This window comes from Ranitomeya imitator, chromosome 1 (genome assembly GCF_032444005.1).
Source record: "Ranitomeya imitator isolate aRanImi1 chromosome 1, aRanImi1.pri, whole genome shotgun sequence".
Lineage (NCBI taxonomy): Eukaryota > Metazoa > Chordata > Amphibia > Anura > Dendrobatidae > Ranitomeya > Ranitomeya imitator.
Window position 1 is genome coordinate 345,508,038 of NC_091282.1, and position 15,972 is coordinate 345,524,009.

Sequence of the window (15,972 nt, forward strand, 5' to 3'; positions counted from 1 at the left end):
GAATATAGGCTGAACTGGATGGACAAATGTCTTTTTTCGGCCTTACTAACTATGTTACTATGTTACTATGTAATATGGTTAAGTCCAGGGGACAACACAACTTACACCAAACAACGGGATGGAATGGGAGGAGGAAGGACCTCACAGTAGGGAACAAGGGATGGGGCACTTCCTGAGCTCCAACCTGAGCCTGTCCCTCAACTCCCCTAACGCCCTAAGTGGGTCTTTCCCCCCAACCGCCGTCTCATGCCTAAACCTGTTTGTCTCCTCACTATTTCCTGGCTAGTGCACTGGCTGGCAAGGACACTAGCTTCACCACTGCAGATGGGTCAAGTGAACCAATGATTTTTACCTCTATATTTTTAATTCTTTTGAGATTTTGTTATTTGGTAATAGTTTGTCAGAGAATGCAAAATGTGAAGAAAAAATTCTAGATTTTTTTTTATTTGATTTTCAAAGTTCGGAAAAAGTGCGAATTTCATTGTTGCCTACCTTTACATTTTTCCTCATAACTCAGGCTAGAAAAAAGATAGAGAAACAAAATTAAAACCATTCTACTCAGAACTGTACAGGCTTTCACGAGATATGTCACAGGAGTATCTTTGTTAATATTTTACCTACGCAAACGCAACATTTTAAAATGCATTTCCAAAAAAACATTTAATTTAAAAATGTCACAAAATGCACATGTGCCTGCTATACTCCTAGCCACATCTGTACAACACACAAGTTGGGATCGTGATGGGATCATATTTAAAAAAAATAAAACTATTACAGTGTCAATTTGAAAATTTTGAATTCAGATCTGTGCAGCCTGTGGTCTAAAAGTGCGGGGTCTATATTTACCAAATAATCCATGATTTTTAGATATTACTGTATTATTTTATTTTGTTACAGCTTAGAAGCAGGAGAGGACAGAGGAGAAAGCTTTGTTTGGGCTCAACCTGAGAATGAACAGGGGTAGACAGTGAATGCAGAGCAGATGACAGGCCAGCAGCTCGAGCTAGCTGCAATAGACCAAATCTTAACACCCATGCAACTTTTCAAATGGAGTGAGAAAAATATTCTTAACATCCAGTTCATGTATTGTACAAACCAGGACTACAAAGAGGAGGAGAGTTTGTTAAAACATCGGTTGCAGGAAGCAGAACCCATCACTCACCCATCACCAGCAATGCCACGCTTTCATTCCATGTAGTGAAACAGAAATAAAAAGAAGAATTTTTTCATTCAGCAAAGACAGTGAAGTCCATGGAGTGGTAGAAGGCGGCACAAGATTGGCAATGGATGACATAACTGGTTAAGTGACCTGTGAATATGATCGGCGCTGGTGGCTGGCTATTGTACTCTCCAAAGATTGTAAAAATGAAGAAATAGAATTGACTTTTTTTGCATTCTTCTGGTCCAGTGCCGTCCTTTGTGTATCAAAGAAAACCAGACATTTTAAAAAGTTAACAAAAATCAGATATGAACTGAGGTGGAGCCGAGCACCATGACAGGCCGTCCATACTCTGACACAAGGAAAAGGAAATGGCCATTGCTAGTAAGCGCTTATGGACAAGATTACATTTCTCCCACTCGGAGGGACAAATTGATGATAAAAGGCCAGTGTAAAAACCTACTATTGTTTGATTAGTTCATATTTTATCTAATGAGGATTTAACTACTGTACTATTCTTCTTAAACAATTCATAAATGACATGTTTAGTGATATAATAGAAACAAAATTGTTACATGTATAAATAGGTGGTAAAAATATTGTTTCTTTTTATCTTGTTTTTAACATATACCTGGGATGAGACTGTATTTAGAAAATCACACTTGAGGATATGATCACCTTTTTTCTTTTGGTTTGTTCAATGGATTCAGGTTGAAAATGCTGAGCAAGTTGTGATATGATGATTAAGATGTATTTATTCTGGCACTTCGTTATTTGTTTTTTTGTGTTTCTTTATTGTTGTATATAAATGTTGAATTCAATAAGTTGTAATTTAAAAAGAAAAAAGGAAGAAACTCACATATAATTCAAGGCTTCAAAAGAAATAAAAAAAATTGATCGGTCCCAAGTTGAATCCCTGTAAAAATAAATAAGAACACAAGTTACACACATTCATGTTTTCACAATTTTAAAACACTTTTTTTTTCACAATTGCGCACCAAAATTTTGAATTTGATTTCTGAAAAACAAAATATAAAGAAACATAGTGGTGTGACATATCAAATAAAAAGCCGCAACAATTCTGAGAAAAATGATGCCTCTTCCACCTCTTTTTCTTAATTTTAGCCCGAGATATGATAATAAATGTAAACCCATACCAGGCCAAAATTTGCGCTTTTTCAAAAAAAATAAATCTAAAGACTTCAGGTAAAAAAAATATTCATATTTGGATCACTTAATATGGAATGACCCAGTTGGTGAACAACACAGGGAGAGGGACAACAACAAGACAGACAAAAAAAGGTAAAATAGAACTTAACACTGTCCCCGCTGAAAAGCAGCACGCAGCTGAGGATACTGCACCAGGACCACGAACTTCACGAACAATCAAAGCAACTGCTAGCAAGGAAACTGACATTTAACTCTTGCTGGCCTGAAAGAAAAAAAAGGTACTTTTAAATTATAATGGAGCCAGAGCTGCCACGAATCCAAAATGAATCATGACAGACCATGCTTGGGGGTAACTCTGAAGGAGAAAGATTATTATCTCCACCTGTTGCTCTTCCATTCCTGAGGAACAAGGAAGTAACCTGAAGTATAGCTTACAGGCCTCCCTGAAAACAACAAATTTGTCACACCCCCCAGAGAACCTGTCAGGCAAAGTGATTTTGCGCTCCACTAAAGGTTGCCTGGGTGTCATGATCCCCAAACCTGATGTGTTAAGGTGCTACAAAACAATAGTGCGTAGATCTGCCACCTCCAGGCTGACTTGCTGCAGTTGCCTTGACAGACCAGTGATAGGATCCATAATGGATCCATAATGGATCAAAAAATATTTCGGTCAGAACTAATGTCTTAGCTCTGTTGTTGGGTGTCCCAGGATCAAGGGATGCTTCCCTGTTCATAGTGCTAGGGGCTCCCTAGCTCGCCCTGTTCCCCGGATTATTTATGATGGTTAAGACGCCAGGGCCACGTACCTTGCCTTAGCTCGTGAATCCGCCCTCAGTCTGTACCCTTCCCCCACCAAGGGAAAAGGGGAGTAGTAGTGTACCATAATGCACCAACCAGACTAACAAGGTAATACGAACAGGGATAAAGGAAAATATCAATCATACAAATATACTCACACAAACAACACCGGGGAATGGAGGATGGGGTAAAACCACAGTAGGATAAGAAGGGGAATTAGCACACACCCAAAACCTAGCAACAGTAACAGATAAATCCACCAAACTCACCCAAATAATAACCAGCAATCTCCAGCCATGCAGCATAAGCTTTCCCTGACAATGAGTGCTTGCCAGGGCACAGATTTTATAGGAGATGGGAGTGGCTAAAAGTGAACATCTGAGCCTTACTGCAGAACAGTTTTCAGGAGCTCTCAACTGAGCAGATTAATCCGTGCACTGCTAAAAGAAACCTGCACCGTTTAATATGAAGATGAAGTGCTTCTAATCAGTGCAGGAGTAAAAGAAATCAGAAGCTGTGGTCTTCTGGCTCCTCTCTGTATATAAAGCTTTTTGGTAAAGCACATAATTCTACTGTTTATCAAAAATGGAATGAAAGAAAGAAAATAACACTGTACCTACAGTTAAATATGATGGAGGTTCAAAGATGTTTCGATGTTGTTTTGCTGCATCTGGCACTGGATGCCTTGACCGTGTGCAAGGCATCATGAAATCTGATGATAACCAAAGGAATTTGGGTCCCATTGTAGTGCCCAGTATCAGAAAGCTGGGTTTGCGTCCTAGATCATAAGTCTTCCAGCAGGATAATGACCCCAAACATACTTGAAGAAGCACCCAGAAATGGATGGAATGAAAGTGCTCGAGAGTTCTGAAGTAGCCAGCAAGAAGTCTGGATCTAAATCCCATAGAACACCTGTGTAGAGATCTTAAAATTGCTGTTGGGAGAAGGCACCTGTAAAATATGAGCAGTTTCCATAAGAAGAATGGTCCAAAATTCCAGTTGAGAGGTACAGTATAAGAATATTGTTGATGGTTATAGGAAGCGATTGATTGCAGCTATTTATTCCAAAGGATGTGGAACCAAATATTAACTTGAGGGTGCCAATAATTTTATTCCGGGGTTTGTGAGAAATTATGTCCAATTTGCCTTTTCTTCTGTTTTTTTGTTGTTGTTGCAATACAATAAAATAAACGTGTATAAAAAAAACGTGTAATTGCAATAATTTCCTGGGAGAAATACCTCATTTCCTGGAACAACTTCAAGGGTGCCAACAGTTTTGGCCATGGCTGTGCATACCCTAGACCTGCTTACCTCAGCAATAACTGAACCACCTGTTAATAGTCAGATATGTGCATCCTTCAATATTGAAATTGCAAAACCAAGAAGGAATAGTTGGGCAATTATAGAAATCACAGGATTGATAGACATGTTAATAATATGCAACTGAAAATATCAAGAAAAATGTCAAAATAGTAAGTATGAGCAACATGTGCAGAAATACACGCACTTACCCACATTGGCTTCTATCACTTGAGTTTATTAATGGTTATCTGAGAACTGTTCTGCCGTGCTGAACGCACTAAATATCTGCACATGACTGTATCAATAATGTTTTGTCAAAGCCAAATACTATAAAGTATCAAACAAAGCAACTTTATTCAAAACATAACATGCCAAAAAGAGGCACAAACCGTAGTGTTAAAAATGAGATAGAAACGCATGTAAAAAAACACATTCAAAAACGAAAATGCAATGAAAAATTTAAGTAACCTCATTTATCGAACAGGTGCAGAAATGCTGCCAAAATCTGCAGCATAAAATACTCATCGTGGAAATGTAGCCTTAAAAAGAGAACCTGTCAGAACAATTTTGTAATATTAAGAAAAGACATGGTTGTAATACTGATTACTGTATATTGATACCTTTGGGGAAAGAAGTCCGCTTGTAAGTTTGGTGCAGGAACCATAGTGAATGGGAGATATGTATCACAGAGATGCAGGTCCTCTGTGATATAAACCTGGAGCAATGCTGTAGTCTAGTACACATAGTACTAAGAGGGGTTAATAGGCCTTGTTAGGGCCAGCTCTAATTGTGAGGAGCTAAAGAGTTAGAGTGGGTAGGCTGCTCACAATATCTCAACCCCTGGGTGTGGTTCACATTGTAGAATGGGACCTGTTTATTTGACACATGGTTCTGTGAATGGAGATTGCAGACCTGGATTGTGTGGCTTTGCAAAAGGACTAAAGGTACTGTCACGCATAACGATTTCTTTAACGATATCGTTGCTTTTTGTAACGTAGCAACGATATCGTTAACGAAATCGTTCTGTGTGACAGTGACCAACGATCAGGCCCCTGCTGGGAGATCGTTGGTCGCTGGGAATGATCAGGACCTTTTTTTTGGTCGCTGATCACCCGCTGTCATCGCTGAATCGGCGTGTGTGACGCCGATCCAGCGATGTGTTCACTGGTAACCAGGGTAAATATCGGGTTACTAAGCGCAGGGCCGCGCTTAGTAACCCGATATTTACCCTGGTTACCATTGTAAAAGTTAAAAAAAAACAGTACATACTCACATACCGGTGTCTGTCACATCCCCCGCCTTCAGCTTCCCGCACTGACTGTGAGCGCCGGCCGTAAAGCACAGTGGTGACGTCACCGCTGTGCTCTGCTTTACGGCTGGCCGGCGCTGACACAGTGAGTGCGGGAAGCTGACGCCGGGGGACGTGACAGACACAGGAATGTGAGTATGTAGTGTTTTTTTTTTTTAAATTTACAATGGTAACCAGGGCCCTACGCTTAGTAACCCGATGTTTACCCTGGTTACCCGGGGACTTCGGCATCGTTGGTCGTTGGTCGCTGGAGAGCTGTCTGCGGGACAGCTCTCCAGCGACCACACAACGACTTACCAACGATCACGGCCAGGTCGTATCGCTGGTCGTGATCGTTGGTAAATCGTTAAGTGTAACGGTACCTTAAGAAGCTGGAGTCTAAGCCAAGCGGGCAAACCCACACTATTGTATGGACTGTTTACTTTATGTTTTACTTTGTTCCAAACAAAGGCTGTAATAAACCAGCCAGACTTTAACCCCTTACCGACCACCAATACGCCTTTTAACGGTGGCCGTTATGGGCCCTTATTCCTCAGCACTGCTTTTTAGCGGCATTAAGGAATTTGCAGTGCTATGTGGAGGCCATCATAATATTTAGAGTGACATGTGGGGGCCATCATAATATTTGGGTAGGATATCACACTATTTTGAGGGCTATTTGGGGGACCAGCATACTATTTGGAGCATGATGTGGGTGCCATTATACTGATTAGAGGGCTGTATGGTGGCCATTATTCTGTTTGGGGTCCAATTATACTCTTTGGAGGGCTGAGTAAGAGCCAATTATACTGTTTGGAGGACTGTGTGGGGTTTATTATACTGTGTTCAGGGTGGTGTGGGATCCATTATACTGTGTGTAGGGTTTTGCTGGGGCCATTACACAGTCTGAATGCTATGCGGGGCCTTTATGCTGTTTGGAGGGCTAGTGACGGGGCACAATAAAATGAGTGCAGGCCAATGTAAAGTGCTACGGAATATGTTGGCGCTATAGAAATAAACAATTATTATTATACAGTGTGGAGGGTTGTGTGAGGGCCACTATACTGTATGGAGGGCCATCATACTGTATGAAGAGCTGTGTGGGAGCCATCATACTGAGTATGGGGGACTATGCGGAGCCATCATACTCTGTTTGCATCACGGTGGGGGTATCATACTTTGTGAGGTTTACTGTAGGTCATCATACTGTGCATGTGGAGGGTACTGTGGAGGAATTCACGTTGGTAATATCACACTGTGTTTGGTGCGAATATTTATTGGCATCATACTTTATGGGGGCCATGAAAAGGGTTTCTTAGTGTGTGGAACACTAAGGAGCTTCAATAGGGGCAAAATTACTTTGTAAGGGTTGTAAAGTGGCTTGGGAGGAGAAATGGCAATTAAGGTTTAATGTAGATAAATGGAAGGTCATTCACTTGGGGTGAGGAGACAAAATGTTCAATGATGTATGAAATGGTAACACACTGGGTTGATAAAGATTTTGGTATATTTGTGGCCAGCAAACTGAAAGCACTACTCCAGCGTTTTTTGTTTTTTTTTCAGGGACGGTGTGGTGCTTTAAATGTAAGTCCCTGCCCCCAGTCATATACTCACCCTCCAACGTGTTCCCCTTTTTTCAGCAACGCTCCGGTCTGGTGGCGTCATCTTGTGAGTGCAGCTACTGACTGGCCAAATGTTACAGGCTACATCACAAGCTCTCAATGCATGTCCATTAGAGCCTTAATGGGGCTCTTATAGACTTGTATTGAAAAATGACCTCTGCGCCGCTCCATGAAACACCAGAACTGCCAGTGGGTCACTTTTTGCTGGACACCGACTAGGGCGACACTGGAAAACATTGAAGGCGGTGGCAGGTGAGTATAAGACAGGGGAATTACATTCAAAGCACCACACCAGCAGTGCAATAAAAAAAATCGTTGGCAGTGGTGCTTTAATTTTAGAGATCAGTGCGAAGCAGCTGATGCTAAGGCAAATAAATCATGGGATGTAGTAAAGGAAGAAAAGATGGCCAGGACAAAAACAGTTTTACCTCTATACACGTTATTAGTGCGGCCACATTTAAAGTACTGTGTATAATATTGGGTTCCAGTGTATAAGTAGGACATAGCTGAACTAGAGCGGGTGCAGAGAAAAGCGACCAAAATTATTAGGAGTTTAGGTGGATTACAATACCAGGACAGGTTATCAGGATTATGCAGTTTGGAAATAGGAAAGGCTTATGGGATATCCGTCTACAATGTAGAACTATAGATAGGATCCCTAAGAAGAGTAACTATCGCATTAATTTTATTTTTATTCAGAAATTGATAAGACAGGTAAAGAAGATAAGAAATTTTGTAATATACTTTATTGCAGGAAAATGCCTCCTCTGTCTCCTGAATACTATCAGTTCCTTTGTAAAATCTATCTTCAGTGAATATAGAATATCAACTCACTGAGGCACTATGGAAAGAGTAGTGTTCGTGGAGGTAAGATGTAGAGTGAGCCAGAGGTAGACACAGCCATTTTGCTGCAAGTGCACCAGTTGTATGCAGTATCTAGTGAAGAATTCACTCAACAGTGTCACCATTCGTGTGCTAGTTGTTGACACCTAGTCAGTATTTCTGGATGTCATCCAGTAGGAGGAAGCGTCTGTCAGAAAGTCTATTGCTTTTGTGCTAGGATCGTTATGCCAGTGCCTGCAGGCAGATGGAGTAACTAGAGTCCGATGGGCCCCGATGCAAAATTTGGTTAGATGCATGGGCTCTTGTAGCGTTTTAAATTCCATAAGGACATACGTGTTTCCACCCCTTCCCCATTATGCAGTAGTGTAACCATACTGGATCTTCTAGGTATATTTGTCCCCCATACTGGTAAATATGTCCCCCATCCTGGGCCCATCTTGCTTTATATGTCAACCCATCCTGGTATTTATGTCTCCCATACTAGTATATATGTCCCCCTTCTGGGCCCATCCTGGGCCCATCCTGGTATTTATTTTCCCCATAGTGGTATATATGTCCCCCATCATGGTATACAGTACAGACCAAAAGTTTGGACACACCTTCTCATTTAAAGATTTTTCTGTATTTTCATGACTACGAAAATTGTACATTCACACTGAAGGCATCAAAACAATGAAGTAATGGAGCGCCCCCAGACACAGGGCTGCGGGGTACTCGGTACTGGTCCTCTCTGTCTTGGTGCTGGGGTTGTCACGGTGGCTGGACCTGGTCCGTGACCCTACTAAGGGGCATCCAATGAAAGGGTGATGAAAGTTTGTCAAGGGTTCGTGATGCCACCTGTGGTATTCGGTCAGGGTGACCGACGCTGCTTAGGGGTCCGCTGGGGTGATGGAATGGCAGCTAGATGGTATACCTTCCCACAGGTGAAGTATATCCCCAGGGCTTCCCAGTAGTGTAGGTGGCGATGATGTGAGGCGCAGTTAATAACGAGGACACAGGGTTGCAGTCTCTTTACCTTTTTACTGAAGACTCCGGGATCTGCAATCCAGAGCACTGCTAACAGGGCTGGCTGAGTCCGGCCGGTCCAAGGGAAATCCAGAGTTCCATTTATAGGTGGAAATCAGTGTCTACCAACTAGCGCCTGTGTGTTGTAGTCCTTCCCTGCTGAGCACCACGGGATAGTCCTCACAACTTTCGTATCTGTTCTTTCTCTCTCTCCGTCTCCCAGATAATATGGCTAGGACGCACCCGTATGACAGGTAGGCCTGGAGTTATTCTGCGACCCTAGAGACGCCCCTCTCCCACGATTGCCTCCTATGTCCATCTAGGTGATGTAAGGTAGACAGCCAACCTGTAATCAACTGTCCTGCCGCTGTTTGAAGTAATGCTTGAAGTCTGTTACTTCCTCGGCGTTCCGGCCACCGCTTGGCAAGTGTGACATATTTGGTTAGGTGGACTTCTTCCTCCCCACAGTTAAGGACACGTACTGGCACCCTCCCCTTGCGGACGTCAACCACCCCTCTGGCTGTCAGGAGGGTAGGCCTATTATCTGAATACACAGGTTCTACCAGGGCCTGATAGTCTTTACCCCCGAGGCCTATGGCTGCCCGACACCATATTAACATTTCACTCCTGGGGGGTATCGCAATGGGGTTCGAATCACTCACTGTGACCCGGCCAATTTCACCACCAGTCAGCTCCACCTGCTGTCTCCGCATTAGGGCTCTGATTTCTTTCTGCAAGGCACGTTGTTCACTGTAACTAGCTGTCTCTGCTACCTGCTGCAACAAGACAATAACTTCTGCTAAACAATTTTCTATGACATTAGTACCGATGGTCATCATGGGGTTACGTTCACGTCGGTCAATATCAACAATGACAATTCCCTGGGCCTCCAATTCTACCCACCCCTCCTTAATAGTGACCTCTTTATACCCCACTTGCGGCAGCGGCTGACCGTTACTAGCTATTATGGTAAAATTATCATCGGGGCCACGGGTAATGTCGGTGTCCTCCCAATAACTTCTATAAAGAATGTAGGGCATAGTTGTCACCTGGGAACCGGTGTCCAGCAAAGCGTTCATGGGGATACCGTCGATCACGATGGGGAGAACTGGTCGCCCTCCAATGTATTTGGCTCTTCAATTTTGCGGGCCTGACCATTCTACTCCTGGGGGTTGGCCCTCTGCCCCAGGGGTTGCTCGTTTAACTGACAGTACCTTGCAAGATGGCCCACCTGGTGGCAGCGGCGGCAGATAGGTTGTCCATCCCGATGAAAGCGATTGTCTGCCTCTGGTCGACGGAACTCTCCTTGGTCGCTGCCAGGGGACATCTTCCGGTCTGGAAGACAACTGGATCTTCTCCTTGGGGGCCTCCTGTAGGGATTGGACGGTCCGGGCTAGTGCAGCAACGCTCTTGGTCAGCTCCTGTATCTGGAGGCGCAGTCCTGCAAGAGAGTCGTCTTCCAGGATCTGGGCATCGGCCTTGGCGGAAACGGGTGCGTCCGGCACCACCTCCTGGTGGTACGTGAGGGCTTGACGCCTGGGAAGTGTGGCACGGCTGGGCTGTCGCTCTGGTAGTGCCTGGATGGCTTTATCTTTGAATTGCGCAAAAGTCAGATCTGGATTCTGCATGGTCAGGAAGTGTAGCTGGGCCCTTTGGTTGCTGCACCGGAGCCCCTCGATGAACCGCTCCTTCAGGAGTTTATCTACATCTTGCATGCTGTTTGGGTCACTTTGCTTGATGGCCCGCAGCACCTCCTGAAGATTAAGGGCATAGTCCCGTAAGCTATCCTGCGGCCTCTGCTTGCACCCATAGAACGTCAATTTAATTTCCGTAGCGGTGTGGGTGTCAAAGGTGGTTTTAAGCTTTGCAAATACCTGTTGCGCAGTTTTCTTATCCGCAACGGGCCAGGACTTCATTTCCTTCAATGCCGCTCCAAAGAGTTGGCCGGTTATCATATGAACTTTCTGAGGCTCTGTCAAGGGATAAAACTCGAGCAGGCTACAAATCCCCTCTTTAAAGTCAGTTAACGTATGGGATTCTCCAGAGTATCGCGGGAGCCAGGCGGCTCCTGGTAGGTACGGCATAGAGAAGGGCATTATGGCTGTTGTAACTGCGGCACTATCCGGCTGGTTGATGGGAGCGGCAAGCCCCGCAGCATCCGGCGGTGATACCAGACCCGTGGCTGCGTCTACTATGGAATCTGGAAGTGCTCCCGAGTCTGCAACTGTGGCCGCCGCCTCCGCTCCTCTGGGATCCGACATGGCCGTTCTTCCTCCTCCCTGCTAACCTGCTGGAGTCGGGGTTCTTCTTCCGGGATCAGGGTCGGGGTTCTTCTTCCAGGATCGGCACCTCACTGTGTCTTCCTGCTCCGCGCTCTTTTCCAGCCGGCTCCACCCACGAAGCTATGGCTCCTCCCCTCGCGCTCCACATGGCGCGGCAATGGCAGATTTTTGGCAGCAAATAGCGATACACAGTCTTTGCAATAAGCCTCAGTTCAATCACAGTTCCAAGGCACACATGACCTGATTCTTCAGGCTTAAGTACATCCTGTTCGTGACGCCAAGTTGGAGCGCCCCCAGACGCAGGGCCGCGGGGTACTCGGTACCGGTCCTCTCTGTCTCGGTGCTGGGATTGCCACAGTGGCTGGACCCGGTCCGTGACCCTGCTAAGGGGCGTCCAATAAAAGGGTGATGAAAGTTTGTCAAGGGTTCGTGACGCCACCTGTGGTATTCGGTCAGGGTGACCGACGCTGCTTAGGGGTCCGCTGGGGTGATGGAATGGCAGCTAGATGGTATACCTTCCCACAGGTGAAGTATATCCCCAGGGCTTCCCAGTAGTGTAGGTGGCGATGATGTGAGGCGCAGTTAATAACGAGGACACAGGGTTGCAGTCTCTTTACCTTTTTACTGAAGACTTCGGGATCTGCAATCCAGAGCACTGCTAACAGGGCTGGCTGAGTCCGGCCGGTCCGAAGGCACATCCAGAGTTCCCTTTGCAGGTGGAAATCAGTGTCTACCAACTAGCGCCTGTGTGTTGTAGTCCTTCCCTGCTGAGCACCACGGGATAGTCCTCACAACTGTCGTATCTGTTTTTTCTCTCTCTCCATCCCCCAGATAATATGGCAGGTAGGCCTGGAGTTATTCTGGGTCCCTAGAGATGCCCCTCTCCCACGATTGCCTCCTATGTCCGTCTAGGTGGTGTAAGGTAGACAGCCAACCTGTAATCAACTGTCCTGCCGCTGTTTGAAGTAATGCTTGAAGTCTGTTACTTCCTCGGCATTCTGGCCACCGGCTACGCGCCTCAGTAGGATGTTGCCGATCTCGGGGCACGACTCCTACTGGTCTATCTCTGTTATGACCTGTTGGTTAGGAGCACCAGGAATGACCTGATAGATAAAACTCAAACAGGACAAGCTCTGGGATGTGGGAGCTCTGCTGACCGCAATCCCTAATCCTATAACACACACTAGAAATAGCCGTGGAGCGCTCCTGACGCTCCCTAGGCGCCTCGTCACAGCCTAAGAGCTAGCTAGCCCTAGAGATAGAAAATAAAGCCTACCTTGCCTCAGAGAAATTCCCCGAAGGGAAAAGGCAGCCCCCCACATATATTGACTGTGAGTAAAGATGAAAGTCACAAACGCAGAAATGAAACAGGTTTCAGCAAAGGGAGGCCAGACTTACTAAATAGACAGAGGATAGGAAAGGTAGCTTTGCGTTCAGCACAAAAAACTACAAAAGACCACGCAGAGTGTGCAAAAAGACCTCCGCACCGACTAACGGTGCGGAGATGCCACTCTGCATCCCAGAGCTTCCAGCTAGCAAGACAAAATCATGATATCCAGCTGGACAAGAAAACAATGAACGAATTAGATACAATCAGGAACTTAGCTTCTGCTAGAGTAGACAGGTCACCAGAAAGATCCAAGAGCGAACTGAACCAATGCAGAAACATTGACAGCTGGCATGGAGTAACGATCTAAGTGGAGTTAAATAGAGAAGCCAACCAAAGGATAAACCACGTCACCTGTGTAAGGAACCTCAGAAGCAGCAGCTCCACTGACAGCCACCAGAGGGAGCCCACGGACAGAACTCACCGAAGTACCATTCACGACCACAGGAGGGAGCTTGACAACAGAATTCACAACATATCTCCTTGTGCTGTGATCTCGTTTCTCACTTCTCCACAATATCCTTCACTTCGTGTCCTTCCTTAGGATGCCGCCGCAAGGTAGTGCAGGCACGGCTCTGTAACAATCTGTCCTTTCTGCTAGGTACCTGCCAGGTTTCCACTTCTGACAGGTCCTCCCTGGAGCTCTCCCAGGCTGTGTTCTGCCTAACTTCCTGTCCAACCCCCAGTTTTACCAGAGTGTGAAGAGTGGCCTAGTGCATAGTGCCTCTTGCTCCCCCTGGTGGCCGGAGTGTGAAGTGTAATGTGTGCCTGTGATACCTGGTCAGGTGAACTCCTTTAGTGCAATCAGACATAACATCACTCCCCTTAGTGGCAGAGCAACATTACTGCAACGACCAGGACTCTGGGGCGCTGCATTAACACATGTGGAATTATATATTTAACAAAAAAGTGTGAAACAACTGAAATTATATCTTATATTCTATTTTCTTCAAAGTAGCCACCTTTTGCTTTGATGACTGCCTTGCATACTCTTGGCATTTACATCACTGCCATGCGCAGTCTGTGATGAACTCACTGACATCAGCTGTCCTCCTCTGATTCGCTGGCTGCATGTATTGCAGTGTAAGGACCTGGCGGGTCCGCAATTCATTTAATCGTCAGGCCTCCCTCCTACTCTGGCCCTGTCGCACCCTCTGTGACTGTGATCATTACACCCCTGTCTGTAAGTGGTGTTACTGTGTACCCATACATTGTGTGCTTGACATCACTGTGGAGTGTGAGAAAGGTGAGTACTTTAGAGAGAGTGAGATTGGCTCTGATACTGAGCTGAGGTCTGTGCATTTTGGAGAGGCCAAAGCCTATATCCTGAGATTCAGACCCCCACCTATCTAATATTCATGGTGTATCTTTAGGATAAACATTTATATGACAAAGCTGAATAAATTCGATAATCTGGTATATTACACATGACTCAGAAATTTCTCAATAGTTTTCTGTGTACGAGTATTTTAGATGTTTAAGATGGTGCAAAATGTAAGAAGAAGCCCTGAAAGGTCCTTCCCATAGTTTGAAATGACCCTACTGTATTTATTCACATATAGTATGACAGGGATCTTAATTTTTTTTCTTTGTCTTAATTCTTTGACTTTACCTCCTAAATATCTTTCTATTTTGTGTTCTTTTGGAATGACTATATAAATTAGTGTGCATGATATTTAATTAACCTGTAAATCATCTTCAACAGTCTTAACATTGTCACCCACTAGGTCCTCCTGGTGCCCCAGGACCCCCAGGAAGGGATGGTCCAGCAGGTGCTCCTGGAGAAAGAGGCCCTCCTGGCCCATCAGGCCCTCCTGCTCCAGCAATGCAGAAACTAATGGATCAGGGTAATTATTATAATTACTTGTGCCCATGAACTTTATTTCTAAATATATGTTGTAATTAGTGATGAGCGAATATACTCGTTACTCGAGATTTCCCGAGCACGCTCGGGTGACCCCTGAGTATTTTTTAATGCTCGGAGATGTAGTTTTCATCGCCGCCGCTGAATGATTTACATCTGTTAGCCAGCATAAGTACATGTGGGGGTTGCCTGGTTGCTAGGGAATCCCCACATGTACTCAGCCTGGCTAACAGATGTAAATCATTCAGCTGCGATGATGAAAACTAAATCTACGAGCACTAAAAAATACTCGGAGGACACCCGAGCATGCTCGAGACATCTCGATTAAGGAGTATATTCACTCATCACTAGTTGTAGTACATCTAGCATTCCATTGTAGGAACAGAAAAACAGAACACATGTAGACCCCATTGAACTTTTAAAGAATCTGTCATAATAATTCAACGCCTCCCCCTTAACCTGTTTATACAGTTATGTTCCTCTCTGAATGATGTCATCTACTCCTTTACTTATACAATATGTTTTTCTCTGACTGAAAAATTGCTGTCTTAATTAATGTGAAAATTAAGCTTAACGGTGTTGTCTGGCCTTAGGCTACGAGTCTGCAGTCACTTTATGTGACTGCAGACTTGTAAATCCTTCCAGTTCGCTGTGATGATTCTCCATTGTATGTCAAATGTATTGAGAGAGAACTCGGAGGTCTAGTCACCATATGGTCACGCACCCACCCACCCACACTTCGGGCAGGTGCAGATGAGGGGAAAATGGAGAAAAAAAGTATTTTCTCCATTCTGTCAGTCTGTGGAAATCAGACTTCACCGGCACCAGAAAATCCTTACAACGCTCATGTGCATGGCCCCATAGCATAACATTAGTCCGAATGTTTTGTTGAATCAGACTCTGACCGCTATTACTGTCTTCTGCAAGAGCCCTTAATGGTATCAATTGAGTTTCTGTAAGGGTGTCGGTCATTTCAAATAGCGCTACTGAAAAAAAATTATTTTCTTTCTTATCCAAGATAGAATAATGACTTTTCAAAACTACAAATACATGTAGTCAGATGAGTACACATCTTCTAAGTAAGTAATTCTTTGGGAAAAGTCAACATAACATTTTATCAGGTGGAAACCACTTCAATCATCAATGTTTTTTTAATCCTGAAGCAGCACTGTTGCTTTGCAGCGCTGAGGTCTTGGGTTCAAGTCCCACCAAGGACAACATTTGCAAGGAGTTTGTATGTTCTTCCCGTGTT

At 44.7% G+C, this 15,972-nt stretch overlaps 1 protein-coding gene across 1 annotated transcript in view; it reads left to right on the plus strand.

Moving 5' to 3' along the window:
• Window positions 1-15,972, plus strand: part of EMID1 (EMI domain containing 1) — a 247,384-nt gene that overhangs the window by 95,411 nt on the left and 136,001 nt on the right. Inside the window, exon 8 of the mRNA XM_069759923.1 lies at window positions 14,584-14,703. Within this exon, the coding sequence (XP_069616024.1) occupies window positions 14,584-14,703 (120 nt within the window). The remainder of the gene's footprint in view (window positions 1-14,583; window positions 14,704-15,972) is intronic.